At 58.2% G+C, this 27,697-nt stretch overlaps 3 protein-coding genes across 11 annotated transcripts; all 3 read left to right on the forward strand.

Annotated features, from left to right (window-relative positions):
* The first annotated feature begins 685 nt into the window (after positions 1 to 685).
* Positions 686 to 11,674, forward strand: EI24 (EI24 autophagy associated transmembrane protein). The gene is made up of 11 exons (XM_040534212.1): positions 686 to 766; positions 2,819 to 2,966; positions 5,651 to 5,796; positions 7,554 to 7,614; positions 8,493 to 8,559; positions 9,336 to 9,460; positions 9,841 to 9,960; positions 10,100 to 10,211; positions 10,639 to 10,750; positions 10,923 to 10,997; positions 11,307 to 11,674. The coding sequence occupies exons 2-11, from the start codon at positions 2,925 to 2,927 to the stop codon at positions 11,464 to 11,466; spliced, it is 1,020 nt and encodes a 339-aa protein (XP_040390146.1). The 5' UTR covers positions 686 to 766; positions 2,819 to 2,924; the 3' UTR covers positions 11,467 to 11,674.
* Positions 11,675 to 13,270: 1,596 nt separating this feature from the next.
* STT3A (STT3 oligosaccharyltransferase complex catalytic subunit A) lies at positions 13,271 to 22,457 on the forward strand. 7 transcript variants are annotated; one of them, XM_040534209.1, is made up of 19 exons: positions 13,274 to 13,334; positions 13,965 to 14,051; positions 14,359 to 14,482; positions 14,769 to 14,829; positions 15,699 to 15,820; positions 16,252 to 16,397; positions 16,646 to 16,736; positions 17,411 to 17,517; positions 17,921 to 18,085; positions 18,889 to 19,069; positions 19,617 to 19,772; positions 19,953 to 20,044; positions 20,783 to 20,938; positions 21,070 to 21,258; positions 21,333 to 21,449; positions 21,524 to 21,626; positions 21,709 to 21,897; positions 21,976 to 22,091; positions 22,177 to 22,457. In XM_040534209.1, exons 3-19 carry the CDS (start codon positions 14,395 to 14,397, stop codon positions 22,213 to 22,215), a joined length of 2,118 nt encoding a protein of 705 aa, XP_040390143.1. In that variant the 5' UTR covers positions 13,274 to 13,334; positions 13,965 to 14,051; positions 14,359 to 14,394; the 3' UTR covers positions 22,216 to 22,457. The 7 variants fall into 7 exon arrangements, with proteins under 7 accessions (XP_040390140.1, XP_040390144.1, XP_040390143.1 ...); XM_040534211.1 differs by lacking the exon at positions 13,274 to 13,334 and adding an exon at positions 13,421 to 13,479; XM_040534210.1 differs by lacking the exon at positions 13,965 to 14,051 and having other exon boundaries at positions 13,272 to 13,334.
* A 185-nt stretch (positions 22,458 to 22,642) lies between these two features.
* On the forward strand, positions 22,643 to 27,299 carry CHEK1 (checkpoint kinase 1). 3 transcript variants are annotated; one of them, XM_040534503.1, is made up of 12 exons: positions 22,660 to 22,748; positions 23,193 to 23,416; positions 23,533 to 23,597; positions 23,675 to 23,744; positions 23,816 to 24,004; positions 24,773 to 24,919; positions 24,996 to 25,091; positions 25,165 to 25,273; positions 25,600 to 25,777; positions 26,517 to 26,648; positions 26,725 to 26,826; positions 27,019 to 27,299. In XM_040534503.1, the coding sequence occupies exons 1-12, from the start codon at positions 22,678 to 22,680 to the stop codon at positions 27,112 to 27,114; spliced, it is 1,479 nt and encodes a 492-aa protein (XP_040390437.1). In that variant the 5' UTR covers positions 22,660 to 22,677; the 3' UTR covers positions 27,115 to 27,299. The 3 variants fall into 3 exon arrangements, with proteins under 3 accessions (XP_040390439.1, XP_040390437.1, XP_040390438.1); XM_040534504.1 differs by having other exon boundaries at positions 22,663 to 22,748; positions 24,815 to 24,919; XM_040534505.1 differs by lacking the exon at positions 23,193 to 23,416 and having other exon boundaries at positions 22,643 to 22,748.
* The last annotated feature ends 398 nt before the right edge of the window (positions 27,300 to 27,697 follow it).

Below are 27,697 nucleotides of genomic sequence, written 5' to 3' on the forward strand. Positions count from 1 at the left end.
ACCCCATTATCCCCCATTATCCCCCATTATCACCCATTACCCCGTTACCCCCAATTCCCCCCATTACTCCCCGTTACCCCCGTTACCCCCGTTATCCCTGTTACCCCCCGTTATCCCCATTACCCCCGTTACCCCCGTTACCCCCCGTTACCCCCGTTACCCCCTGTTACCCCCGTTACCCCCCGTTATCCCCATTACCCCCCCGTTATCCCACGTTATCCCCCATTACCCCCGTTACCCCTGTTACCCCCGTTATCCCCATTACCCCCCATTACCCCCGTTACCCCCCGTTATCCCCATTACACCCCGTTACCCCCCATTACCCCCCATTACCCCCGTTACCCCCGTTATCCCCATTACACCCCGTTACCCCCCATTACCCCCCGTTACCCCCGTTATCCCCGTTATCCCCATTACACCCCGTTACCCCCCATTACCCCCCATTACCCCCGTTACCCCCGTTACCCCCCGTTACCCCCCGTTATCCCCATTACACCCCGTTACCCCCGTTATCCCCAATTCCCCCCCGTAACACCCCGTTACCCCCCCGTTACCCCTTTCCCCGTTCCCCCCCCCCCTTTAGCCGCCCCCCGCCTCAGGCCGGGGCAGCTGCGTTGACGACTGCGCATGCGCCGGGTGCCACCGCTCCCCCCCCCTTTCCCCCTTCCTCCCTCCGCGGCGCATGCGCACCCCTCCCCTCCCGGCCGGGGCGGCGCGAGCTGGGCCCTGCTGCCGCCGCCGCCGCGCGGCCCGGCCCGGCCCGGCGGTGAGTGGGGGGGGGGCGGGGGGCCGTGAGGGGCCCTGAGGGACCCTGAGGGACCGTGAGAGACACTGAGGGGCCCTGAGGGACCCTGAGGCACGGAGGCGGCCCTGAGGCGGCCCTGAGGCGGGTGCGAGCCCCGGGAGGGGGGTGGCGGGCCCTGAGGTAACCTGTGGCCGCGGCGCTGAGGTCCCGGCCGCCCCCGTCACGGCTCCGCTGCCTCACGGAGGGAGCGCGGCCCCTGGCGGCCCCTGTCCCGAAACTGCGCCCCCGGGCCGTGCTCCGGAGCCGCGGGTAGCCGCGGGTGGCCGCGTGCGGCGTTGGGCAGCGGCGGCGGGTCGCGACAGGAGCCGCGTCCTGGGCAGAGGCCGGGTTTGGATCCTCCTGTCGTTACCGGGGGGGGCGGGGCGGGCTCCAGCGTCGGTTTTGTCAGCCGCGAAGGTTTTTTCTCCTCAGGCGGCAGTTCGGGTGCTTTCTGTGCTCGTGCGGCGCTTTAAAAAGGAGCGGAGGGCTCGGTGCGTTTTTGGCAGACGGCTGTTGGAGCGGGTTGTGCTTTCAGCAGGGGCTCTTGGGGCTGTTCAGGAGCAGCCCTCCTCTGCCGGGTTCGCGTTGTAGGCCTTGAATTCTTTACCCCTGAGGAAGAGGAGGCACGGAGGTGTAAGGCGTTAAATTCAAGCTGGCTGCGTTGAGTTTAGCAAGGATGCTTCTGTACCTGTCCAAAGAAACGTCCGTAGTGAAAGCCTGTGTAAGAGTATGGGGGCCGTGTGTCACGAGGCACAGAAAGGATTTCCTCGGGATCCCGCCTGGGTGCTTTTAAAAATAACCAAGCAGAATCCCTAAAGGAGCCGTGCGCAGGGGATGCGCTTAAGGGAAAAGAGGTGCATCTGCGGTGGTGTCGCCCTTGGGTCAGCAGCCTCGTGTCACTGGGACAGAAAGCATCCTCGTGCCCCTTGTCCCGGTGAACCTGCCTGGCTCCTCGGGCAGTCAGCAGTGCCGTGCGTGTTTCGTAACTGTCCTCAGCCCACACGTTCCTGCTGAGATCGCTTGTTCCACGCCGAGCTGACAACCCGAACCACCTGCAGCGTAGCTGCTCTGCTGCTGGATCTTCCTGCCGGGCCCTGATGTCTGACACCGAGAGGCACCCGTCGCCGGCTGCGGGGCCCTTGCTCCCCGTGCGGGACGTGGTTCCGCGGTGGGCTTCACCCCCGCCCGGCCGTGGCAGCTTTCCCTTCCAGCACCCCGCAGCACGGCGTGTCGTTCTGAGGCAGGTGCTGGCGCTTAGGAGCACGGAGTCTGCGGGACGAGTCGTTAACGTGAGGTGCTGCAAAACCACCAGGGCAGATCCCCTCTGCGCTGCGCGCCTGAGGGTCCTTGCCCGGTGGGACGCTGCTGAGGGCTGGAGCCGGGTGCTCAGGAGCCGGCGTTGGGGTCGGGCGTGCGCAGGGCTGCTCGGGCAGGTGTCGTGCCCGAGGTTTTGGAGCGCTGCAGCCCGCCGAGGGGAGCTGATGGAGGTGAAACGGTGGTGGTGAGGCTGCTGCTAATCTGCCGGAGAGCTCGTTCAGGAGGCTGCGGGCTGTGAGTTGCAGGCGGGGGATTTTCTTCCTGCTTCAGACAGTTGCACGCCACTCCAGCGTTGGATGCCTCTCCCGGCCACGCGCTTTGGCTTAGGCTTGTTGATCTTTGTGTAGATCTTTCTGTAGAAGCATAGAGCAGAGCTGCTGGGGTTGTCGTGCGACTGTCCAGCCTTTGGAAGGAAACGTTCAGCTCTGTGAAGTGTTTTCAACCTTCCCGTCGTTTCCTCCCGCTGGTGCTTGTGCGGTGGCCGCAGCGTGTGGCTGTTTGGCTGTGCTTTCTAACTCGAGTGCTTTCTCAATCAGAAAACAGCAGGCGACATGCCGACAGGAGGGTGAAACGTCCTGCTGCTGTGGCCAAATACTTCTGTCTGTTGAGGATTGCTGGGGTGTGATTTGGCTTGTAATTACCGTGCTCAGACTGATGCGTCAACCGAGATGTGGTGTTTGTGCCTGCCACGGTCCTGTGTTCTCTCTCTCTCCACAGACTCCATCCGTTTTCCGCCTCTCCATGATGAGAGAGGCTTGGGTTCGGCTTTTCCCCTCTCCCTGTAGCTGATAGTTTTGGAACCAGAGGTGATGCTGGAGTCAAGATGGCAGATAGTGTGAAAACCTTCCTTCATGACCTGGTCAGGGTAAGTCTGCGTTCCAGGTCCCGCGTCGCAGGGACTGTTCTTGCTTGCTGTGGGGATGGCGGGTCCGCTGCAGGGAGCGCCTTCCCTCCCGCACTCGAGGGGACGTTACAGAATTTGAAAGAAAGGGGGCTCCAGATGTACTTTACTTGAAGACATCTTCCATAATCTTACAATACCCTGGAAAATGCTGTCAGAAGAATCCTGCTGATGTCACTTTGGCTGCCCAGCTTCCTGGAAGTGGTTCTCTCTCCCACATCCCAGGAAGGATCCATTTCATGCCAGCTTTGGGACAGTGCCAGCGTCCTAAAGGAGAGCAGCGTGGGCTTGGGGAGTTACTGCCACGCGTAGGTGAGCGCAGGACAGCTGACCGCTCTCGTTTCCCAGCACTGGTGTGCTGCGTGCTCTCCTGATGTTCTTTTTTCCATGTCGTAAGTGGGTCCTACCCAAAATCACCCAGCACGTGCAGGCCGATCGGTCCGTTCCTGATTTCGTAAGGAAAGATGTACGGGGTTAGGATTTTGTAAGGCAGAGGTGCTGTAGGCAAGCTTCCTGCTCGCTGATGACAGGTAGAGCTGGTGTGGCGCTGGGGCTGTGGGATGCATGCTCCCTGGGCTTTAGCAAGTGTTTTCTAGAACAATTTCCTCCCCCGGTGACCGCTGTGCACCTGTTACAAAGGGCAGGCCGAGCCCTTTGGGCTGGGACAGATTTCCTTCGGGCAGAAGTCACCCTCGTAGCCCCTGTGAACAGGGCGGTTGCTCTACGGCAGTGAGGCTTCGCATGAGCCGAGCGCTCCTACCCCGTGCCGCTGCCTCTCCCAGGTGTAAGTGCGGGTTTCAAACCCTGCTGACGTGATGCTGAGGCAGAGCCGGCTTTCGGACAGCCGGCATTGAAACGAGCGAAGGCTTTTGGTGCCCCGGCCACAGCGCGAAGCGGCAGGACCCGTGTCGTTTCGTGATGCTTTCGCCCCGTCTGTAGGCAGCGGGGAGAGCGACCCACGTAACGAGGTCCTGCCTCGTCGGGTACGAGCAGCGGCTTGCTCTGCAGGTCGTCAGACGTGCGCACGGCTCCAGGATCTACGCCGTCGCGTCAAGGGCTGCGCAGCCTGAACTGGTGCGTGAGCCACCCAGGCAGCGGCGCCCTCCTGGACCCCCGAGGTCCTTACGGTCCTGGTTTTGCTGTGAGATTTTGGTGATGGTGGCGGTGATACCTGCTGGGGCTGGAGATAGCTGCCTGTGGAGCACCAGAAGGTAGCGAGAGGAGCCTTTTAAATGAGGAGTGAGGCAGAGACTTACTGTGGGGCGCTTCTCTACTAACAGCTTGTTTTGTTTTGCTTGCCGTGCGGCTGCAAGGCTGTGAAAGGTGCCCGCGATGCCTGTTGGGGTGGGAGCCCTGCCGACTCGTCCCCTTCCCAGCCCTCTCCGTCCTTCCAGGCAGCTCGACCTCAAGCCACCAGCGATGTGCACAGGGCTCAGCCATCGCTGCAGCAGTAAAAGTCACCCGCATGTAAAAGTCACGGCAGTCGCCCTGCCAGCTGCGGCAAATCTGTCGTTAAAAGAAAAAGCAATGGCATTGGAAATCTTCTCAGACGCTCCCTAGAGCCTTGCACGGATGTGGCTGGTGTGAGAATGTTTCTGAGACAAAGACAGATGCTTTTATTTGTAAAGGAATAAGCATCAAGCTCGTAGTCAGGCCACAGGGACTTTGCACATCCTAAGTATTCTATCATTATATTTTATTGGCCTTAGAAATGCTGGCAGGGGCAGAAGTGCGTTGTGCCAGACAGAAAAAAAATGGGCTGCGAAAGCTCTGACTCTGGCTTTTGCCAGGGTTATAAATAGAGGAGATTGATGAGAAATCACACCTTTAGACCCCCCCCAAAAAAAAAATAAATAAAAGGCTTTCCAGTGCTGCTCCTAAAGCTGCTGGAACGCGTGGTGATTTAGGTCACCAGGCTGCGGAAAACAGACGGAGCTGCTGGCCTGAGCCTTGGTGCTGGCTTCCCCCTCTCGCCGGGGAGCGCGACTGGCCTTGGCCCTTCTCCCATCTGAGGGCAACAGGCGATGCGAGCGGGGGGCTGCTCCCTCACCTCTCCCCCCACATCCCTTTCCTGCTTGCCTGAGGGTTCCCCGGCCTCGACTGGGAGTGCGGGCTGAGTAAGGGCAGTGCTGATGCAAATCCACCTCGACCCGAAGGAGGAGCTGGGAGGAGGTTTTATTCGGTCTTCTCAAGCGTGAAAGCCCGGAGTCTTCTGCGAGGAGCGGCTGGCGTAAAACACAGCTGGTTTTGAGCTGGAGTTTGATCCGTTTACCTTTTCTCTCTCTCGCTGTTGCTGAGCACGGCTGGCATTTCTTTGAAAGAAAAGCTTTGTTTCCAGATTGCTTTATCTGGATGCGTCACAGCACTGCTGTCCGGGGAGTGTTTTCGCTTCCTTCCTCGTGCTGTGAGCCCCCTCCCTGTCCTGTAACGAGCTCTCTTTGTTAATTCTCTGTACCGGGCTGCCAGCCCTTCCCCGACAGAGGAGCTGCTAAAGCAGCAGCCACGCGTGCAGCGCTGCGCACGTGCCTTTGGCACGCGTTCATGTCCCTTTCCGTAACCAGGAGGTTTGGATGGCCTGGGTCAGCCGCGTCCCACTCCTCCCCCCTCTGGGGAACGGCGAGCCTGACGCGCTTCCCTCGTGTCCCCAGGGAATCAAGGACTCCATCTGGGGCATATGCACCATCTCCAAGCTGGATGCCCGGATCCAGCAGAAAAGGGAGGAGCAGAGGCGAAGGAGAGCAAACAGCGCGCTCGCCCAGCGGAGGTTTCACATGGAAGAGAGGAAGCAAGAGAAGTGAGTATGGGGCCTGATGACACAGATCAGATAATTTGCTCGTTTCCTCTTCGTCTGCCAGCTACTGAGGGCGGGGAGAGAGAGCAACTGCCCAGAGCTCTGAAGAGCCCGCTGAATTGCAAAACCTCTGCAAGTCGTAGTGATTTGGCAGGGCTTCTGCTTTTTTCCTCCAAAATACCCATCGTATCACAGTAGGCTGGCTAAAAGGGAAGTTGAGGTAAGTGGGGTTTAAGAAAGAAAGCCATTATTTTTGCCCGCACTCGTGAAGATCTCCGTGAAAGTGTCAGAACCGTTAGAGACCTGCAACCCGAGCGTCAGCAAAAGCTGAACTGCTGACGTCTGCAGATGGCTTGCAGTAGAAACACGATTCATAAACCCAATTGTACCGAGTGCAAAACCAGTAAGTGTGAAAACCATGGCGTGAAATGCCCTTTTTTCTACTCCGTGTAACAAAACTTTGGAGCTCGTAGCGTGAGGTAAGATGACTCCTCGTGCTGTTGGAGAATTAAGAGGCTGCAGGCAGTTTGCGATAGCAGGTACGTGCTCTGCGCTGTGAAGCTGTCCAAGCCAAAAGAACGTGGATTTCTAAGCCGCCTCTTTTTCCTGAACACTGACCTCTCTTGCTGCCTTTCAAAGATGGTTGCTGTTGGTGGTACTCGGAGTTGGGAAGCAGCAGCAGACAGCCTGCTCAGAGCACGTCTCTCATCCATGTAACGCGTTCGGGGCAGATGAAGTATCGCATTTTCCCAGCCTTGCTGTGTTCTGCAGCCACCCAGAACAGTTGCATCCACGAAGGCTGGGAATGCCAGAATTATATCCGTGTGGGAGCAAACCAGCATCTATTCTTGTGGCTGACTCCCAAACTGCACTGAGATGTTTCTCGACTGGCCTGATTACAGTTGGGCTGGCATTTGTTCCAGTTGGATGGTAACGTGCCGTTCAAGACTTATTTACAAATTGTTTTGCCTAGCTCAGTGGTAGTTTGACCTTGTCTAAAGATGATGGAGAAGTCTCCAATGTCTGATCAGCTTACCCCTCCTACGACCGTAGAGGTTCCTGCCTTCTTGCATACGTGCTGCCCTTGAGGATTAATATTTATTTTAGGGGGACAGAGCACTCCTATTTTGCTGTTTTTCTTTGTAACAATATTCCTTTGGTAGCAGAAACTGGTTGGAAAAGTCCACTATAGGGTCCTACGGAGCTGCTCTCTCTCTTGTGTATCCATAGACGTGTGTCATATGCAGAGAGAGAAGCCAAAACCACCCTCAGCTGAAGTGGCCTCTTCCAAGAACAAAAAGCACCCCAAAATCTGTAATATTTTTGCAGTAAGGGTTTGAGGAGAACAAAGCTCGAGATCTTTAATAAATGCTTAAAATTCTGTTTCTCTAACTTGACATTCCAAGGATACGTTAAAGAAACCCCAAATAAAAGCATGGCTCCTTTTATTTCATTTACTTGGGGAATTTTATTTAATTTGGGGAATTCTTAAAGGTTGAAAGTCTCCCTGGTGCAGACCTGTAGAAGTGCAGCTCACACGCTGGCTGAAACCTGCTGCAAGTCTGCGCTGGGATTTCTTGCAGAATTCCAGCGCTCAGATAAAACCAGGTGTGCTGCTGGCATTGAGTTGCGTATCTTAGGAATTTCTTCAGGTGTCTGCTACGTCGGTGCCCAAAATTCGGGGCCGAAGCAGTTGCCATTTGTCCGGATCCCGGGAGCTGAGTGTCTCTCTCGCTTCTCTCTGTCCTATCGCTCGCCAGTGAACCCCGGATTGTGAGCCGGATATTTCAGTGTTGTGCCTGGAACGGAGGCGTGTTCTGGGTAAGTGGGGATTTTTGCTATTTTCTGTGTTCAGATGCTGTGGAATCCAGTGCCCTGCTCCAGGGCTTGTAAGCTTTCAGTGGTGCCCGGCTGCCCTGCGGCTGGAAGGCCGTAGGAGAGGCTGGACCGAGAGGAGCCGTTACGCTCCGTGGTCCCGATGCTGTATTTAAAGGGGCACAGCATAGGGCTGAAGTGGTGGACTCTCTTGGGAAACCTGCATATTAAAGCCCAGCTGCTTTTCCAGGTCCTTGAGGCTGCTTTTCCCCTGAATATTCGGCTCCTCCTCTGTTGCAGCCTGGGATATTGCTTTACCAAACTGAACATTGTTATCTCGAGTCATTTCCTCAGCTGTGACCTTACCGTGACTGTTAGTAGGTTTCAGGAGGCTAATTCTTAATGGAGCAGACACTTTGCAACCTACTAAGTCACCAGCTGCATGTTTCCGTTAGGCTGTGGCAGGGTATGAGGAGTCAGTGTGGAAAGGTTAAAAGGAAAGTGCTCGGTCACAGGTTTTGGCTGTATTTAAACAGATTCCAGTGTGTCGATGGATCACTGCCCGTATAAAGGCGTGCGTGGAGCAGGCAGAGGGTCTGCCTTCAGATCAGTACTTAGAGCCTTTGCTGTCAGGATATGTGGACATAAGGCTTTCATTTGAGGCTGAGCCATCTAGGTGCCGAGCAGGAAGCTGTCTGCTAGGCAGACCGCGTGGCTTCGGAGTCGTGGTGGCATCAGGAGGGGCTGCGGTACCTTTAGGTGCGTTGCTGCCGCGGGCGTGGTTGGAAGTTTTGGGGTTTCACTGCGCCGGGTGGCAGAAAAGAGCACAAGAACGAATGTGCGAAGGCTCACCGAGAACTCTTGTTGTTTCTTTCTCCCTGTAGCTTAGTCTCTTCTTGTTCTACCGAGTATTTATACCCGTACTTCAGTCAGTCACAGCACAGATCATTGGTAAGTGCCTTTTTCGGTTTGTACGTTAAGGGGTGCTCGGCAGTCCGTGGGAGTCCCAACGCTCATCCCAAACTGCTGAGGCTTTGTCCTGTGAGCTGCTCCTCGTGCTCGTCTCCTTGCATTGTTTCTCTCCCCGCCGGGCACCCCGCTGATGGCACGCTCCTCGTTCAGCAGGACGGGAGAGCACAGCTCGTCTCGAGGTTGGGCCCACCCCTCCGTTTGCCTTCCCCTGTTGCGTTTCACGTCTTGGTGAAACCTGAAGTTTTACCAAGGCCAACTTGTGGGATGGGTTCTAGGAAGGACCCTTCTTGAGGGGACTTGGACGCGTTGGTTTTCTTGAAACAACAAGGAAATTTTTCTTCTGTCATCAGCTGCAAAAATGTATGGATGAGGCTTGAAAACCACACACAGGCTGTGCTAAGCGGGGCTGTGCTTAATTGTTCCGTAGAAAATCGGACAGATGGGTAATTCTGCTAACAGACTGGAAGGGCTGACAACAGTCTTTGAACCCTTCTTGTGTTAGGATCTAGCCCGTTGGTTTTGCCACTCAGTACCCACAGTTGTCGGTAGATGCAGAATATTTTTGCAAATAAATGAAAAGCAAGTGGGTGGAGGAAGAAATGTTGTTTTTTTTCCTTTCCTTGAGTGCTACAGTCAGGAGTACTTCACAATGGCAGAGACGGCTGTGCCGGGAAGCTTTAACACGGACCTGTTGGGTTTGTGATCTGAAATGAGGAGGTTCCTAATGTGCTTTTCTCCCTGTCCATCTCTCAAAGGCGACCCTTCCTTACACGGTGATGTCTGGTCTTGGCTGGAGTTCATTCTCACCTCCATTTTCAGCGCCCTCTGGGTCCTTCCCCTGTTTGTGCTCAGTAAGGTTGTCAATGCCATCTGGTTTCAGGTAGGTGACGGGAACACTGACCGCGTGTCATGCGAGCGATGGGACCGTCCTCGTTAAAGCTTGATCAGTCAGGAGTAAATCCCCAGGGCACCCTGCAGCCCCTTTTGCTGGTGGTAGGGTGACGGCGTTTTGGCTCCAGATAAAACGTTGCACGTCAGGCCCAGAAATGGCACGAGCCGGCTGTGTGGACCACGTGCCATCTTGGCATCTCTGCACAGAAGGGGGGCAAATTCCTGGTTTGGCCGTAAGAATCTTAGAAAATCTGAAATCCCGTCCTGAAAAGGGGCCTCGGGGGTGTTCTCAGTGGGCAACCACAGCTCACCAGCATCGTCTGTCATCTTAACTGCTTTTCACTGAAGTCCCCTTCTCTCTTTTTGCAGGACATTGCAGATCTAGCTTTTGAAGTTTCTGGCAGAAAGCCTCATCCCTTTCCCAGTGTCAGTAAAATCATTGCTGACATGCTGTTTAACCTCTTGTTGCAGGCACTGTTCCTCATCCAGGTGAGACCAGAGTAAGGAACCAGAAAACAACCCAACGCCTGCCTGGGCCGCCCCGCGCCGTGCTCCGGGGCAGCGGCAGGCGCGCTGCTCCCCCCTGGGTCCCGAGCAGCCCTCGCTCACCTGCTCTTTTCTTTCTCAGGGGATGATAGTGAGCCTCTTCCCCATCGATATCGTCGGCCAGCTGATCAGCCTCCTGCACATGTCGCTGCTATATTCTCTCTACTGCTTCGAGTACCGCTGGTTTAACAAAGGTGAGTGCTGGCACCGCCTGCGAGGCCGACGGGGCCGAAACGTTTGCTGCTAGGCGGCCGTTCCCCTGCTCGAGTGGCATCCGGGGGGGCCGCCAGCAGGACATGCGCAGCCGCAGGAGCCCTGCCTGCGGCAAAGAAGTGAGCAAGCCGCTTCGCGGTCCCACACCAGCTGACAGGAGTCGCTGGTGCTGGTTATTGCTGTTCTCTATCTTGCTGCTGCTGCGTGGTTTGTTTTCTCTCCGTCCGTGTGCTCTTTCGGATAACCGTTATAAGTATTTCCGTGCTCTTTGAAGTAGACTGGAAAGAAAGGCTTGCTGTTCTGTTCATTTTCCCTCATTTTTTTTTACAAGGGCTGAAGTGTAATGAAGGTCTTTTCCCAGCGTGATAGCTCTGTGGGTTGATTTCTGTGGGATTTTGTTCTCACCAGGAATTGAAATGCACCAACGGTTATCCAACATCGAGAGAAACTGGCCCTATTACTTTGGATTTGGCTTACCACTGGCTTTTCTCACTGCGATGCAGTCGTCCTACATCATCAGGTGAGTCCGTAGGAGGGCGGTTTGCTGTTGGGGAGCCGCCTGCTCCCAACCCAGAGCCCATACGCTTCTCCCCTCCTTTCCTGCATCAGAGAACTTCACCCTCATCCACAGCACCAGAGGGGGCCTCACTGAGGCCACAAGCAACCGAGGTGCCTGTTCTCTTTTCTTCCAGTGGCTGCCTCTTCTCCATTCTTTTCCCTCTGTTCATCATCAGCGCCAACGAAGCAAAGACCCCTGGCAAAACCTAGTAAGTAGTGGCCCGGGGAAGCTCCGTGCTGGTGTTAGGTCCAGGACAAACGGGTGGTAAATGGGGAACAGCGCAGGGAGAACAGAGACTGCCCGTGCTCCGTGGGTGAAAGCGTGAAGGACTGGCGGTGCTGGGCTTCCTGTACCCGCATAAAAGCTGGGTCAATTCGCCTTATCCCCGGAGGGAGGCTGGGCAGCCACTGCCCCGAGCAGCGCGAGGGCTGGAGGGGGCTTCTCGGCGCGGGGGTGGCGTCGGGGAGAGCCCGGGCTGTCGGCAGGCGGGAAGCTCACCGGCTCCGTTCCCTTCCAGCCACTTCCAGCTCCGTCTCTTCTCCCTGGTGGTTTTCCTCAGCAACAGGCTCTTCCACAAGACCGTTTACCTTCAGTCCACCCTGAGCAGCGCCTCCGCGGACCGGCTGCTGTCCCCCCAGCCATCTCCTGCCAAACACAAGCCTGCTCTGGGGCACTGAGCCGCAGCCGGCGGGGCGACGGGGCACGGCCTTCACCTCGGCTGCTAGGAAGGCCCCCGGGGATGGCAGGACGCGGCCTGCCGCGGTGCCCGCGCGTCCCCCGCTGCCCAAAGCCCTGCCCGCGCGGCGGTGCGGTGTCCCCCGTGAGCACGCAGATGGGAAATGGGGGAAAAGTCTGGATTTTTAACACCTTTGTGAGTTTGGAAAAGCCGGGCTCCCTGTGCTTGTGTTCTAGCGTCAGTGCCCTCCCCGGGCAGTTCTGTGTGCGTCCCCCCAGTGCCATCTCTCCTTCCCCTCGATGGGCGGTTTGCAAACCCCGGTGTGCCGCGTTCCCCTGGGGCACTTGAGGAAGCCGGCCGGGCGGCAGCTCGTTCGCAGCGGGGCTGGCGGCTGCTGTGGGCGGGCTCCGGGGGCGGTTTTTGGGGTGAATTCGGGGGAAAATTCGACTTTTGACGCCGTTTCCCACAGCATTCTCCTCAAGAAACTGGCTGCTGACGGCTTGGACTGGCGTACGCTTCGTTGGGTTAAAAACTGGCTGGGTGGCCGGGCCCAAAGAGTTGTGGTGAATGGAGCCACATCCAGTTGGAGGCCGGTCACGAGTGGTGTCCCCCAGGGCTCAGTGCTGGGGCCCGTCCTCCTCAATATCTTTATCGATGATCTGGACGAGGGGATCGAGTGCACCCTCAGTAAGTTTGCAGACGACACCGAGTTAGGTGCGTGTGTCGATCTGCTTGAGGGTAGGAAGGCTCTGCAGGAGGATCTGGATAGGCTGGGCCGATGGGCTGAGGGCAACTGGATGAGGTTCAACAAGGCCAAGTGCCGGGTCCTGCACCTGGGGCGCAACAACCCCAAGCAGAGTTACAGGCTGGGAGATGAGTGGTTGGAAAGCTGCCTGGCCGAGAAGGACCTGGGAGTATTGGTTGATAGTCGGCTGAATATGAGCCAGCAGCGTGCTCAGGTGGCCAAGAAGGCCAACAGCATCCTGGCTTGTATCAGAAGCAGCGTGGCCAGCAGGGCTAGGGAGGTGATCGTCCCCCTGTACTCGGCTCTGGTGAGGCCGCACCTCGAGTGCTGTGTTCAGTTCTGGGCCCCTCGCTACAAGAAGGACGCCGAGGTGCTCGAGCGAGTCCAGAGAAGGGCGACGAGGCTGGTGAGGGGTCTGGAGAACGAGGCTTACGGGGAGCGGCTGAGGGAGCTGGGGTTGTTCAGCCTGGAGAAGAGGAGGCTCGGGGGCGACCTCATCGCTCTCCACAGGTACCTCCAAGGAGGCTGCAGCGAGGTGGGGGTTGCTCTGTTCTCCCACGTGCCCGGTGGCGCTGACAGCGGGTGTGGGGAAGAACTTCTTCACCGGAAGGGCTGGTGGGCGCTGGGCTGGGCCGCCCGGGCAGGCGGCTCAGGCACCATCCCCGCAGGCCCGTAAGGCCTCTGCCTGCAGGGCTCAGCCACGCGGAGCAGGGGCCGGCTCCCGGCGCCGGGTCAGAGCCGTACGCGGTGCTCCCGGCGCCCCCCCCCCCCCGCTCCCTGCCCCTGCCCCCGGCCCCGGCCCGGCCCCGCCTCCCCCACGTGGCGGCACCCACGTGGCGGCCGCCGCCCGCTTCCGCATCCGCCCACGTGACCCGGGGCTCCCCGAGCCGGGACGGACACGTCGCTGCTCGCGCTCGCCCGCCCCCGGCGGCCCCGCGCTCCGCCAATCGGAACGCCCCGGCCGCGGCTTCGCCCTTCGCCCTCCGCCGCCGCGCCCCGCCCCGCGGCCAATAAGCGGCGGCGCCGTTCGAGTGGCGTCGGGGCGAGCCAATGGGGCGCGCGAGGGGGCGGGAGGGCTGCGCGGGGCGGATGGCCGGGGCGGCGGGGCCGAGCGCGGCGCCAGGGTGAGGGCCGCGGGCGGGCCGGGGGCTGCGGGGCCCCGGGGCCGGGGGGGGGGGGGGGCGAGGGCCGCCGGGGCCGGGGCCGCGGGCGGCCGCCGGCTGCGCCCCGGGCACCGGGAGGGGACGGGAGGGCGGCGCCGGGCCTGCGGTGAGCTCCGGGGCCGGGGGGGCCTCGGCGGGGGGCGCGGGGCCCTCGGGGGGCTCGGGGGGCTCGGGGGCGGGGCTGCCGGGCCCGGGCCGGCTGGGCGGAGGCGGGGCGTGACGGCACCGGCCGCGCTCGCGTAGGGAGGCGTCGCCTGCGCCGCGGTTTCGCTTCCGTAGCGCCGGGCGCCGCGGGTTTCCCCCCGACGCAAGGAGGTCAAACCGAAGCCCCGAGGCTCCTCCGCCCCGGCCCGGCCCGGCCCGGCCCGGCCGCGTTCAGCGTCGGGAGCTCGGCGGGGGCGGGCAGGAGCCGCGCAGCCCGCCCGCGGGAAAGCGCCGGGAAGGGCAAGGGAAGGCCCAGCGAGCGCCGGCGTCTCGGGGCCGCTGGCGGGGGGGGGTCGGGGGGGTGCGTCCCGCACAGCTCCGCCGGGGCCGACCGAGCGTTGTCGCCGCGGCTGCTGAAAGCTGACGGCCGGGCCGCGTCGCGCGCAGGTAAAGCAGCGCGTCCCGTGCCCCGAAGGAGGTCCCGGGCCCTACGAGAAGCGACGACCTCGGCCGAGGTTTGGGGCGGCTGCGCAGGTGAGGGGCGGCCGCTCCGGGGGCCGTGCGGGAGCCGGGAGCGAGGGGAGGGGGCGGGAGGCGGCGGGTGAAGGAGCGGGGGGCTGCGGCAGCCGCGGCGGCTCTGGGCTGGGAGAGGGGTGCGAGGAGGAAGGCCGGGGGCCGGGGGTCGGGGCGGGAGACGCGGCCTGGCGAAAGCTTCTGGCGGGGGTAACGGGGGCTGGCGGCGGGAGCGGAGCGTTCAGGGCCGGGGGTCGTGGCGCTGCTGGAGGTGTGCTGGGGCCGCAGGTCGCCTCGCTCCTTGATCGCCTCCCTTGCTCTCGTCCAGGCGTTCGCGCGTCCTCTCTCTGCCTTTAATGTGACAATGACCAAGTTGGGGTTTCTCCGGCTCTCCTACGAGAAGCAGGACACTCTGCTGAAGCTCCTCATCCTGTCGATGGCAGCGGTGCTGTGTGAGTCTGCATCCGGGCACGTGGGGTGGCTGCTGGGACTCGGGGGGAACTGCCTCTGCTTCTCCTTCTGTCCTTTCATAGGTCATCAAGCTCCCGTCTGCCTTTAAAGCGCGACTTCAGTGAACGTCGTGATTCTTTTAGTACCTGTTCTTTGAAAACCGCGTCTTTCCAATGACCAATTTAAGACAGAAACAATTTTCGTCCAGCGACAAAGCGGATAAACCTAATGCAACCCTGGCGCTGCAAATGCTGAAGATTCATTCTGTCTTTTTTTCTGTGTTCGCAGCTTTTTCCACAAGGCTTTTTTCTGTCTTAAGATTTGAAAGCGTCATCCATGAGTTTGACCCGTAAGTGTCTTCTCTCTCGTTCCGTGGGACCTGCTGGGTTTTTCTCTTATGGAGCACGTGGACGTTGAGTGCTGTTTGCTGGTGTCAGTTTGTTCCCCTTTGAGGGTGGGGGATTTGTTCGGTACAAACAGCTACGTTTTAGTTTTCCAGACCCAAAATTCACTCCTCAGATCCCAGGACTCTTTCCGGAGCCTGGATCTAAGTCAGGGCGATCGCCCGACACTGCTTTAACGCTGGGCTGGGGACCTTCTCTACCTGAGCCTGGAGGGAGGGCTCCTAGTACCACCTGCGTTGCTGTCCCAGGGTTGTTGCCGATTAAATCAGAAGCCAGGGGGAATGCCACCTTTGCAAAATGACTTTTAAATTTGCTAGGACCAAAGGTGATACTCTGCAGCAGAGGCAAAACGGAGTAAAATTATCGTGCCCGTGCTGATGGATGGAGGATCCCCTGTGGCCCTGCTCTTTCTGATGGTGTCTCAGTATGAGTAAAACCAAGGCGTGTGGCAAAGTGCCGTTGCCTGGAGGCAGAGAGGCTTCCATCTGCGCAGAGAACGCGTGGCAGGCCCTCAGAGCGCTCTCTTAGCCATAGACTTCAGAGAAGGCTGCCCAGACACGTGGCTTGCTGCAGAAACACCAGGTGCACGGGCAGCATTCACCACCAACGGCACGCGCAGCGGTTTCCTTTCCCCATTAATTGATCAGGAGTTTCGCTTGTAACCCGCTAACCGCTGGGCACGCAGTTTGGCCTGCCAGAGCTGCCCCGCTTCCTGAACGCTCCTGAAGAACTGAGACTGTAACCTGAGGCGCTGTGAGCGGTCAGCACACCAGTGTCTGGGTGCGGAGGTGCTCAGTGCTTCTTGCTGTTACAGGTATTTTAACTACCGCACGACCCGATTCCTGGCAGAGGAGGGCTTCTATAAATTCCACAACTGGTTTGATGACCGAGCCTGGTACCCCTTGGGCAGGATTATTGGTGGAACCATTTATCCAGGTGAGCCAGCAGGCTTCTGCTAAAACACACCTCGTGCAATGCAAAGTTGTCAGGGTGCGGATTTGGGAGCGGCGTTTAGAGTACGTGGAGCAGAGCGGTGCCTGGAGCTGCTCTGTGCAGAGAGCAGCACGTCAGGCTCCTTCGCTCACCCGCTAGCAGCAAAATGCAATTCTGATGGCAGCGAGGCAGAGCTGCCATCGTTCAGAGGCAGTTGGGCGGTGTCACGCTCCACTTAAATGCATCTGGGTTTCATTCAGAGCACCAGCTGGGAGAGGAGGGCAGTTTGGGGTTGCCCTTCATCCAGGTGCGCCAGGCAGCAGCTCCTTTCTGCTCTGTCCCTCCAAAACTTCCGTCTGCCCTGCTCAAATGGCACCCTGGTGCCGCGAGCCAGCCAGCCGTGCTCTGCTGACGGTGTCGTGTCCGTCCCGCAGGCCTGATGATCACATCGGCGGCCATCTACCACGTGCTGCACTTCTTCCACATCACCATCGACATCCGGAATGTCTGTGTGTTCCTGGCACCCCTCTTCTCCTCCTTCACCACCATAGTGACTTACCACCTCACCAAAGAACTCAAGGTACGGGGAAGGTCTGGGTGTGCCCTGTGGCGTTGTGCTTTACGGGGCGGGGCGGGCTGTGTGCCTTTTTGCTAGCTGTTGTAGAGAAGACTGTTGCTCAGAACTGACAACTCCTGGAAAACGGAAGATCTACTTTGAAGTTTCATTCCAACGCTCGACTTCCATTCGTTCCTTCGAGGCATGTCTGTGCGTAGATAACCAGAACCGTAAAGGCTGACGGCTTTTCCTACCCTTCGTCTGTTTCCCAGGATGCCGGGGCAGGACTCCTTGCCGCTGCCATGATCGCAGTTGTGCCTGGATACATCTCTCGATCTGTGGCTGGGTCCTACGATAACGAAGGTGAGGTTGTGGCAGGGAAACCTTTAATGGCTGTTGTGTGCTGGGAGCTGCTGGTGGAGGTGCTGCAGCGTGTGACAAGGAACCGTGCCAGAGCTGTGATGTGCTAACCAAGCTGCACTGCTCTGAGCTGGGTGGCTGTTCTCGGCTGAGAAGAGGGAGAGAGTTTCCACGCCCAGTTCCCCAAATATCCTTGTTTGCAAGTCAAAAAGAGTTTTGCCACCTCCACAAACTGCTTAGCATTAGAGCTGTTCAGCAGCTCCCCCAGGCTTTTGTCTTCGTTCTGGCCAATGATTTTGGGACTGGCAGAGGCAGCAATCTTGTTGCTGCCACCTAGGGCAGAGGAAAATCCAGGTTCCTCTCCCCTAGCTGAGCTATTAGGGACCGCATGAGGAGTCAGTGCGTCCAGACAGGCTAGCTGGTGTAGACAGAAGAGGCCACGTAAGCTGTTACCTAGAGTAAGACACAAACATCGCTGTGTTTCAATCTAGAAATCAGATACTGAAACCATTTTCCTTGGCTCTTTGTGCAAGGTGCTGTTCCACGTTCTGGTGAAACAGCAAAAAGATAGATGTATTTTTTTAATGTGATAGAGTGTTCTGGTGTGCCCCAGGGATTAAATGACGTTTCAGGGCAGATGTAAGCTTGCTTTGACCTTGCCGTGTCTTTCCACCCAGGTATCGCCATATTCTGCATGCTGCTGACTTACTACATGTGGATCAAAGCTGTAAAAACGGGCTCTATCTATTGGGCAGCAATGTGTGCTCTTGCCTATTTCTACATGGTGAGTGTTCCTTTTCATGGCACCGAGGTATTTCTGACTCCGGAGTGACTGCTCTTGGTACGGTGACCGAAAGTGTACGGCGTGCAGTCAGGGAACTAAACCTCTGTACGGGACTTAGTGTGGAAAAGAAACGAATGCTGTCTTCGTTAATTTCCACCCACCAAAACTGAACGCCGTAACATTTTTTGTGCAAGGTTTTATCAATAGCATTGAAAAATCTGGGCTTCTGACAGCTGTGACTGTGAACAGTGTCCTCCGTGGGGAGAGCGGATCTCAGGGTTACAGCCGAGTGAAAGTCCTGCGTGTGACCCCAGGAAAATCAAACGTGCTCTGTTTGAGCCCTGCCATGCAGTGTGTTCAGCCCTGGAACTTGCATTTTTATTTTATTTTTTTCTCTTGCCAGGTCTCCTCATGGGGTGGCTACGTCTTTCTGATTAACCTGATCCCCTTGCACGTTCTTGTGCTGATGCTGACCGGACGCTTCTCCCACAGGATCTACGTAGCCTACTGCACTGTCTACTGCTTGGGAACGATCCTCTCTATGCAGATCTCCTTTGTTGGCTTTCAGGTGGGGAACAGAAGGATTTGGAGACGCCAGGATGGTTGTAGTTCTGTGGGTTGTAGCAGAACAACTGTGAATTGGCACCTGGTTTCTCTTCTTGCCTTTGCCACGGAGCTTGTAAGTGGGTAGGACAGACTTTCGAAGTCTAGGCGCTGTTACGCAGGTTTGTTGTAACAAACAGCAACATCAGCAGCGACCAGCTTTTGGTGGTGCCTGCCTGCCTTTGAAATGCAGCCTTTCTTCAGGGGGAGAAGAACGTGGCTGTACTGCTATTGTTGATTTAGGGCAGGTTGTAAGGCTGGATGACTTTCAAAGCGATAAGCTGCTGATAACCTTCCTGGCACTGGCTGTCTTTCATGAAGAAGTTTCCATTTTCAGTGCAGGGAATGCTCGCGCCAGCATGCGTCTTAGTACAGCAGGAAAAATGCGCGCTCTTTCTGAGCAGTCGTCTGCATTTTCAAGAGAACCAGTTTAAGGTACTGCCTGTTGCTCACCTTTACCAGCCTGGCATGTGGAATCCAGGTCTTTTGGGCTTAAAAAAACTAAACATGAGGAGAGGTTACAAGCATGAGGTTAGGCTCTCAGTTATTTTTGCTTGTGAATTCCTATCTGGGAATTAAAGCTGACATAAGAAAGTGACTCGCACCAGCTGTGCTGTTCACTGTGTACGGGAAGGGGATGGCTTCCTATGACTTAAGCAGTGATTTTGCTGAGAAGTGATTTGTTTATATGTTTAAAAAAAGCTGGTCTCGAGTGCGACTCAGCTGTCGTTCTGCACGGTGTCTGATCGTGCTCTCCCCTGCCTGCAGCCTGTCCTCTCCTCGGAGCACATGGCTGCCCTTGGCGTCTTCGGCTTGTGTCAGATCCATGCCTTTGTAGACTACCTTCGCAGCAAGCTGAACCCGCAGCAGTTTGAAATCCTCTTCAGGAGCGTCATCTCCCTGGTTGGCTTTGTCCTCCTCACCATCGGGGCTGTGCTGATGCTGACAGGTAGCCCGAGCTCCCTGGCAAGGCCCCGCTCGTGGCGATGATGAGCGCGTTTCGCTGCTGGCTTTGCCTCCTTTCGATACTTTGAAGAGTGTGCGATCTGTTGGTCGTGATTTTGCATTATTTGCTTGCGCTGTGGTTTCAGTGCCTGCAAGCTCTTCTCTAACGTGGAGGATGGGACTTGCCCCAGTTTGTTCATCAGCAAGAAAATATTTAGAATGCAGCCGTAAGATCTGGGCGCCGGGTGGCGCGAGATGCAGAGAAACCTGCCGTGACTCAGACCTCACTGGGGATGCTGAGTTGATGCTTCAGAAGCTGAATGCTGATCTGCAGTAATAGAGATGCTACAAGGTGTTGGTTGGATGAGGGAGGAGTCTTTTTAGGATAAAATTGCACTTTATTTCCTTTTTAAAAGAACAGTTCTGAGTAACGGAGGTGTTAAATGAGAATTGCTCATTCGGCTTTGCACATTCGTCCCTTGGGAGAGAACGTATGGGCATTGCTGGCTGTGCTGCGCTGGGATCGATCGTGACTTTATCCTCTTTGCTAGGGAAAATCTCTCCGTGGACGGGACGTTTCTACTCCCTGCTGGATCCTTCCTATGCAAAGAACAACATTCCCATCATCGCCTCTGTCTCGGAGCACCAGCCCACCACTTGGTCCTCCTATTACTTTGACCTACAGCTCCTCGTTTTCATGTTCCCAGGTGAGCCCAGTGCTGCTGTGGTCAGACCCTCAGGCATGCCCCAGGTTTATTAAATCGCTGTACAAAGCCGTGCGGAGCAGAAGCGGGTCATGGTGTGCTGCCTGCCTCTGCCAGCTGGGTTTTGTTTCAGGCAGCAGATTGCTGAGGCAAATCTCACCTATTTCTGTTTTCTCTTTGCAGTTGGTCTCTATTACTGCTTCAGTAACCTCTCAGATGCCCGCATTTTTATCATCATGTACGGTGTGACCAGCATGTACTTCTCTGCCGTAATGGTGAGGGCTGCTGCCTGCGGAGTGTCGGTATCTGCCGTCACGGGTGTGACCAGGGCACGAGCAGGATGATGAGATGGACTTAATGGAGTTGGCTTTTTTTCTGAATTTGTTGGTAACGTCTGTTCTTCCCTGAGCCAGCTGAAACTTCCATGAGGCTTTTCTCCCTTCCCCAAAGCTGGTTTATGTACCCCTCTGTGCAGTGAGGGAATACGACGTTGCAAAACTTACTGTTTTGGGCATTAATGCGTGTCCTTCTGAGCACTGCGGTCTGCGACCCGCTCTTGGGAGGAGCGGGTGAACGCTTTTCCTGGTCTGCCATAGCTGACTTGCAAAACCAAACAAATTCTCCAGGTGTCCAGGCAGGACTGAAGACAAACGGCTGCTTATGAGCCCGTTATCACTCTTGCCAAGCCCTCAGTACAAGTTGATTTCTGTGTGTGGAGGCATCTGTTAATTCCTGGCTCCACGTAATAATCCTAAAGATTGCCCGTGGCTGTTAAATTGAGGTCACTTCTGCATGTTGGCTGACTTTGAGGACTTCAGAGAACCTCCCTTGCAGCAGCTCTGGTCCTCCAGTCTGTGTCCTCTAAAAAAATCACCCAAGGGTTTCTCTCAAGGCTGCTGTTACTGCTGAATTTGAGGTGCAGGATGAGGGACTGCATGTAATTTCTCTGTTCCTCTGCTTTCTGCCCAGCTTTCCTCTCTGACAGGCGCTGACTGTCCTGCTGTTGCCCGCAGGTGCGTCTGATGCTGGTGCTGGCCCCGGTGATGTGCATCCTTTCCGGCATCGGGGTTTCTCAGGTGCTGTCCACATACATGAAGAACTTGGACATCAGCCGACCAGACAAGAAGAGCAAAAAGCAGCAAGACTCCACTTACCCCATCAAAAATGAAGTGAGTGTTGCGCCAGCTCGTGATGGGGAGAGCTGTGGGGAAGAGGAGAGCGGCCGCTGGTCCTGGTGGGGATGAGTGCCAGAGGCTGATGGCCTCTTCCCTGGGGTGCTGATGCCAGTTTGCTCTACAAGGTTGCCAGCGGCATGATCCTGGTCATGGCTTTCTTCCTCATCACCTACACCTTCCACTCGACCTGGGTGACCAGCGAGGCGTATTCTTCCCCGTCCATTGTGCTGTCCGCCCGCGGTGGGGACGGCAGCAGGATCATCTTTGACGACTTCAGAGAGGCTTATTACTGGCTGCGCCACAACACGCCAGAGGTAACCGCGCGTCAGCCTCGGTGGGCGGCAGCACCTGCCGAGGCACTGATGGCACGCCTGGTGTTTGGGTGCAGGACGCCAAGGTGATGTCCTGGTGGGACTATGGCTACCAGATCACCGCCATGGCCAACCGAACCATCCTGGTGGACAACAACACCTGGAACAACACGCACATCTCCCGCGTCGGTCAGGTAGGTGCTTGCCCTGTGCCTGCCCGCCGCCCCAGGGGCTCCGCATGGCGCGACAGCCGCTGTGTCCCCTCCAGGCAATGGCATCGACGGAGGAGAAAGCCTACGAGATCATGAGGGAGTTGGACGTCAGCTACGTGCTGGTGATATTTGGTGGCCTCACCGGGTACTCCTCCGACGGTAAGGTCCCGCAGCACTCTCCCCCTCCCCAGTGTCTCGTTGGCCTCTGACCCCCAATGCCTCGTCCCCTGTCGCCTTGCAGACATCAACAAGTTCCTGTGGATGGTGCGCATCGGGGGCAGCACGGACACGGGCAGGCACATCAAGGAGCACGACTACTACACCCCCACGGGGGAGTTCCGCGTTGACCGAGAGGGCTCCCCTGTGCTGCTCAACTGCCTGATGTACAAGATGTGCTACTACCGCTTCGGGCAGGTCTACACCGAGGCCAGTAAGTCCCCGGTGCCACCGCCGTGCCCCAAAGGCCTCGGGGACGTGGTGAGACAGCGCTGCCTCTTGTCCCTTGCAGAGCGGCCGCCGGGCTACGACCGGGTGAGGAACGCCGAGATCGGGAACAAGGACTTCGAGCTGGACGTGCTGGAGGAGGCGTACACCACAGAGCACTGGCTGGTCCGAATATACAAAGTACGGGGGTGGAACGAGCCCGGGTTTGGGACAAGGTGGAATTCCACCCCGGCGCTCCTACAGCTGAGCCTTTCCTTTCTTGCAGGTGAAGGATTTGGATAACCGCGGCTTGTCCAGGACGTAGAGCCGCCGCCGGCCCAGCCGCCCACCGCACTGACCCAGCCTTTGCCTGTGAAGCAGAAATATTTTTGATTTTCTGGTTTTTTTGGGGGTTGTCTTTTTTTTTTTTTTCTTTTTATACCGTTCATACGCGCAGGAGGAGCCGGGCCGGCGCTGCCCAGCGTGCCCGGCTGGGATTTTTATACTCAGTCACCGAATCAGGAGTAACGGCTTCGCCAGGGCTGATTAAAGGGGAATTACAGAAAAACGACCAAAACGACGGTTTTTGGCCTTTTTTTTTCTCCCAACTCTGCTGCCGTTCGGGGGCCGGGGGCGGTTTCGCTGCTCTCCGGCGTTTCGCGGGAAATTGGGGGGGAGGGGGGGGGGCGGGGCCGGGGGCGGGGCGCGGGCGCTGCGCGCGCAGGGCGGGGCGGGGCCGGGGGGCGCCGGCGGGAACGGGGCGCGCGGCGGGGCCGGGCCGGGGCCCATGGCGGGGCCGGTGCCGTTCGTGGAGGACTGGGACCTGGTGCAGACGCTGGGCGAAGGCGCCTACGGGGAGTGAGTGCGGCCGGGCCGGGCTGGGGAGGTTCCGGCGCGTCGCGGCGGGGCGCCCGCTGCGTGCCCCCGGCCTGCCCCGTGCGCGCCTGCCTCTTGCCCTGCTTGCCTGCTGCCAGGCTGTTGCGTGCCCCCTGCCTGCCCCTTCCCTGCCTGCTGCCGAGCCGTTGCGTGCCCCCTGCGCACCTGCTGCATGCCCGCTGCTCGGCTGTTGCACGCCTTCTGCGTGCCCGCTGCTTGCCTGTTGCAAGACCACTGCGTGCCCTTTGCACGCCAACTGCATGTCCCCTGTGTGCCTGTTGCTTGGCTGCTTGTGCGCGCGTTGCCTGTTACCTGCCTGCTGCCTGCCACTTGTGGCTGCGTTGCACAGCCGCTGCACGCCCATCGTGCGCTCTCCTTGCACCCCTTGCACGCTGCTCTGCGCCCACCCCTGACTCCCACCCCTAGGGTGCAGCTGGCGGTGAACCGCCGCACTGAGGAAGCCGTGGCTGTCAAAATTGTGGACATGAAGCGGGCGGCTGACTGCCCAGAGAACATCAAGAAGGAGATCTGCATCAACAAGATGCTCAACCACGAGAACGTTGTCAAGTTCTACGGGCACCGGCGGGAGGGCGCCACGCAGTATCTCTTCCTCGAGTACTGCAGCGGCGGCGAGCTCTTTGACCGCATCGGTACGCCGCATGCTCCGAAATGTACCTGCATGTTTTTAAAGCCCTGCGTTAAAAAATCTGTCCCTCGCGCAGCTGGCAATTGCAATTCCCATCCCCGCGGCATTGCTTTCCCACAGAGCCAGATATCGGGATGCCAGAGCCGGAGGCACAGCGCTTCTTCCAGCAGCTGATCGCCGGAGTGGTGAGTGTGGTGGCGGCGGCGGTGGCGGCAGCAGCAGCAACATCCCTGCTTCGTCTGACCCTGCTCCCCTTCCCCAGGTCTACCTGCACAGTATGGGCATCACCCACCGGGACCTGAAGCCAGAGAACCTGCTCCTGGACGAACGAGGTGCGTGCCAGGGGCAGCGTGGTGCCCGCCGCTTGCCCACCTTTAACCAATTTTTTTTTCTTTTTGCCCAGACAACCTGAAAATCTCCGATTTTGGCCTGGCCACCGTCTTCAAACACAATGGCCGCGAGCGGCTGCTCAACAAGATGTGCGGCACCCTGCCCTACGTGGCCCCCGAGCTGCTGCGGCGCCCCGAGTTCAGGGCCGAGCCCGTGGACGTGTGGGCGTGCGGCGTGGTGCTGACAGCGATGCTGGCCGGAGGTGGGCGCGTGAGACCCACGGAGCACGCAGGGAGTGGCGGGAGGCAGGGGGGACGCAGGAAGTGCAGAAGGAGACACATGAAATGCGCGGGGGGGACGCGTGGTGGTGTGCGCGGTGCGTAGAGGGGACGTACGGAATGCACCAAGGGACACGCGAGATGCAGAAGGGGGATGTGTGAGACGTGTCAGGGGAGGTATGGAATGCACGGGGGCATCCATGAGATGCCTAGGGTGAGACACGAGATGCGTGGGGAGATGCAAGTGGCGGGGCGTACGAGGTGGAGGAAACGCAGAGGGGAAGGGGACGAAGCGCCTGGAGAGAGGTGGCCACAGAGGGGAGCTGGGAACTGCCCGATGCCAGTGCTGCAGCCCAGCGCTGCCGTCTGCACGGGGCAATTCTCAGCTTTTTGGTGCACCTGCGGCCATCCCTGGCTGGTGGGTGGCCGTGCTGCGCTCACCCCAAACTCTTGTGAGAAGCAAAAGCTGCCCAGCAGCGCCCGCTGCATGGAGCAGAGCGGCGATGCCTCGTACAGCTGATCACTGTGGTGTCGTATCTGGCGCTGTACCAGGCTTTTGCACCCCGCAGGGCTTTTGCACGCTGGAACGCCTTTCTTTACACGCTGTGCGCTTCTGCACGTCACACCCTTTTAAAAGCACACTGGAAAGCGCATGTATTAACGCTCCCTTGCAAAAGCCCTTTGTGCAAATCCCTCTTGGCTGTGGCCTTCCCTGCGCTTCTCCCCTTTGGATTCTGCCCCGCACCGGCCAGGGCCATGCTGCCCTAACGCAGCGGGGTCTGCCCTGCCGGCAGAGCTGCCCTGGGACCAGCCCAGCGACAGCTGCCAGGAGTACAGCGACTGGAAGGAGAGGAAGACCTACCTCCCGCCCTGGAGGAAGATCGACTCGGCGCCCTTAGGTAGGCAGCCGGCAGGCAGCGGGACCCAGCACCCGGTGCCACGCAGCGTTTGCTATTTCTGCCCCATTTCCCTCAGCTTTGCTGCACAAGATCCTGATGGAGAGCCCGACGGCGAGGATCACCATCCCCGACATCAAGAAGGACCGGTGGTACTGCAAGCCCCTGAAGAAGGGTAAGGGGCATGGGGAAAACGCGCTTTCCGCCCCAAATTGGGGCACATTACTGGATTTCTCCTCCTTTGGCAGGTGTCAAGCGGGCTCGCGTGTCCTCGGGTGGTGTCACCGACTCGCCCGGCGCCTTCTCCAAGCACGTCCGTTCCGACATGGACTTCTCGCCGGTGAAGGGCGTGCTCGGGTGAGTGAGCTTGCGAACGCATGTGTAGTTGCCACACGTCACCTCCTTGCAACACGTGCACCCTTGTGCGAGCAGGAGCTTTTCTTGTGTGTGTTGTAACTCTGTAAGCAGGAGGTGTGGTGGAAACCAACCTAGCGCGTGCGTGGACCCCTACTTATCCTGCTTGTGCGTGCACAATCAGAGACAGTCCTGCAAAATCCTACAATATAAATTGAACCTATTGGTGCAGTTCCCATAGTCGTGTATTATCTATCCCCTTTGCAGTCTTGGCGCCACCGTTTGCGATAGCTACAGGCACTAACGTGCCGTCTCTGCTTGTGTTTCAGCGAGGACAAGGCGAGCTACTCCACATCGCAGCCCGAGCCTGGCACCGGCGCGGCGCTCTGGGACAGCGGGACGGGCAGCATCGACAAGCTCGTGCAGGGCATCAGCTTCTCGCAGCCCGCATGCCCCGAGCACATGCTGGTCAACAGCCAGCTCCTCGGCACCCCGGGCTCCTCGCAGGTGCTGCCATTGGGATGCGTCTTTGCAGTATTTATAATATCGGGATGCAAGTTTGCAATCTTTGGGATACAGCTTTGCAGGATTTATAGTACTAAGGTGCAACATTGCAGCACTGGGAATGCTGCTTTGCAATATTTATCATTTCAGGATGCACCTTTGCAGTATTTATAATATCAGCATGCTGCTTTGCAATACTGGGGGTGCCACTTTTCAGTATTTATATTGCCAGGATGCAGCTTTGTAGTACTGGGAGGTACAGCTTTGCAGCATATATATATATCAGTTTGCTGCATTTGTAATAACTGGGATGTAATGTTGCAAATTTATAGTAGTGTGGAGCAAATTTGCAACACTGGGGGTGCAGGTTTGCATTATTTAAAGTATTTGGGCTGCAACTTTGCAGTAGTCAGGATTGCACTTCGCGGTATTTACTGTACCAGGATGCAACTCGCCATGTTTGCCATGAGGGGGTGCAGCTTGCCAATATTTCCCATATAAAGATGCAACTTTGCACTGCCGGGGATGCAACTTTGCTGCGTTTGTGCGCTTTTGGGGATGCGGGGAGGGGGGTGCACCAGCTTGCAGCCAGGCAGCAGGGCCGGGGTTTGGGGCGGGTGGAAGGGGGGGGGGTGCGGGCGCAGGGGTGCAGCTGGGCGGCGTTCCCGTGGGGACGCAGCTCGGCGGCGCTGGGGGTGCTGCCTGGCAGCCCCCGTAACGCCGGGATGCGCTGTGCCCACAGAGCCCGTGGCAGCGGCTGGTGAAGAGGATGACGCGCTTCTTCACCAAGCTGGACGCCGACGGCTCCTACCGCAGCCTGAAGGAGGTCTGCGAGAAGATGGGCTACGGCTGGAAGAGGAGCTGCACCAACCAGGTGGGGACGGGGCCGCGGCGGGGCAGGGGCCTTTGCCAGCCCCCCCTGACGGCCCCCCCGTCACTGTCGCCTGCAGGTCACCATCTCCACCACGGACAGGAGGAACAACAAGCTCATCTTCAAGGTGAACCTGGTGGAAATGGAGAGCAAGATTCTGGTGGATTTCCGCCTCTCCAAGGTGGGCGCTGGTGGTGGGTGCGAGGTGGGTGCACAGCGGGTGCGTGGCAGGTGCAAGGGAAGTGCAAAGCAATGCAAGGAGGTGCACAGAGGGTGCAAGGTGTTGCATGGTGAGTGCAAGGCGGTGCACGGGGGGGTGCAGGGTGGTGCACAGTGGGTGCAAGGCACCGAGCCACCGTCTCTCCCTGCGCAGGGCGACGGGCTGGAGTTCAAGCGGCATTTCCTGAAAATCAAAGGCAAGCTCAGCGACATTGTCAGCACCCAGAAAGTGTGGCTGCCTGTGACCTGAGCCCCATCTGCCTCCTCCTCCTCCTCCTCCTCCTCGCCCCAGGGGGCTCCTGCAGGGCCCCCCAGCACCCACACGCCGGGGCGCCACGCTGCGAGCATCTTGGGGACGGTGCCCGCAGGGCACAGCACGGCTCTGTGCCGGCCGCAGCTTTTAAAGGTTCAATAAAGCCTGGGGATCAAACAGCAGCTCCTCTGGCTGCGAGCGGCTGCGCTCCTTGGAAAGGATTTAGGAAAGATTGGCCAAAATCGCAGTGCTTTTGCGTTTGGGCTGCGAGGCGGTGGGCACCCAGAACGGCTCCTCTTGGCTGGGTGAGTGCAAGGCGGGGGCCAGACCCGGCCAAGGGGGCCGGATCGGTGTGGGTGCGATGGGTCCTGTCCAGCCACAGCCAGCATGGGGTGCTGGGGGGTCCCTAAAGTGCAAGGGGGGGGCTCGTCTGTACGGCCCCGCATTTAATCCATGCAAGTCCCTGGCTCTGGCAGAGCGCAGGGAAATGGGTTCAATAAAAACCAGTAATGGGATCAGTTGTTACCCCTGTCCCTGAGAGTTGCAGCCAAAATCCTCTCTGGGGTCGGGGGCTGTTTTG

The sequence above is a fragment of the Cygnus olor genome, chromosome 22, assembly GCF_009769625.2.
Source record: "Cygnus olor isolate bCygOlo1 chromosome 22, bCygOlo1.pri.v2, whole genome shotgun sequence".
NCBI classification, from domain to species: Eukaryota; Metazoa; Chordata; class Aves; order Anseriformes; family Anatidae; genus Cygnus; species Cygnus olor.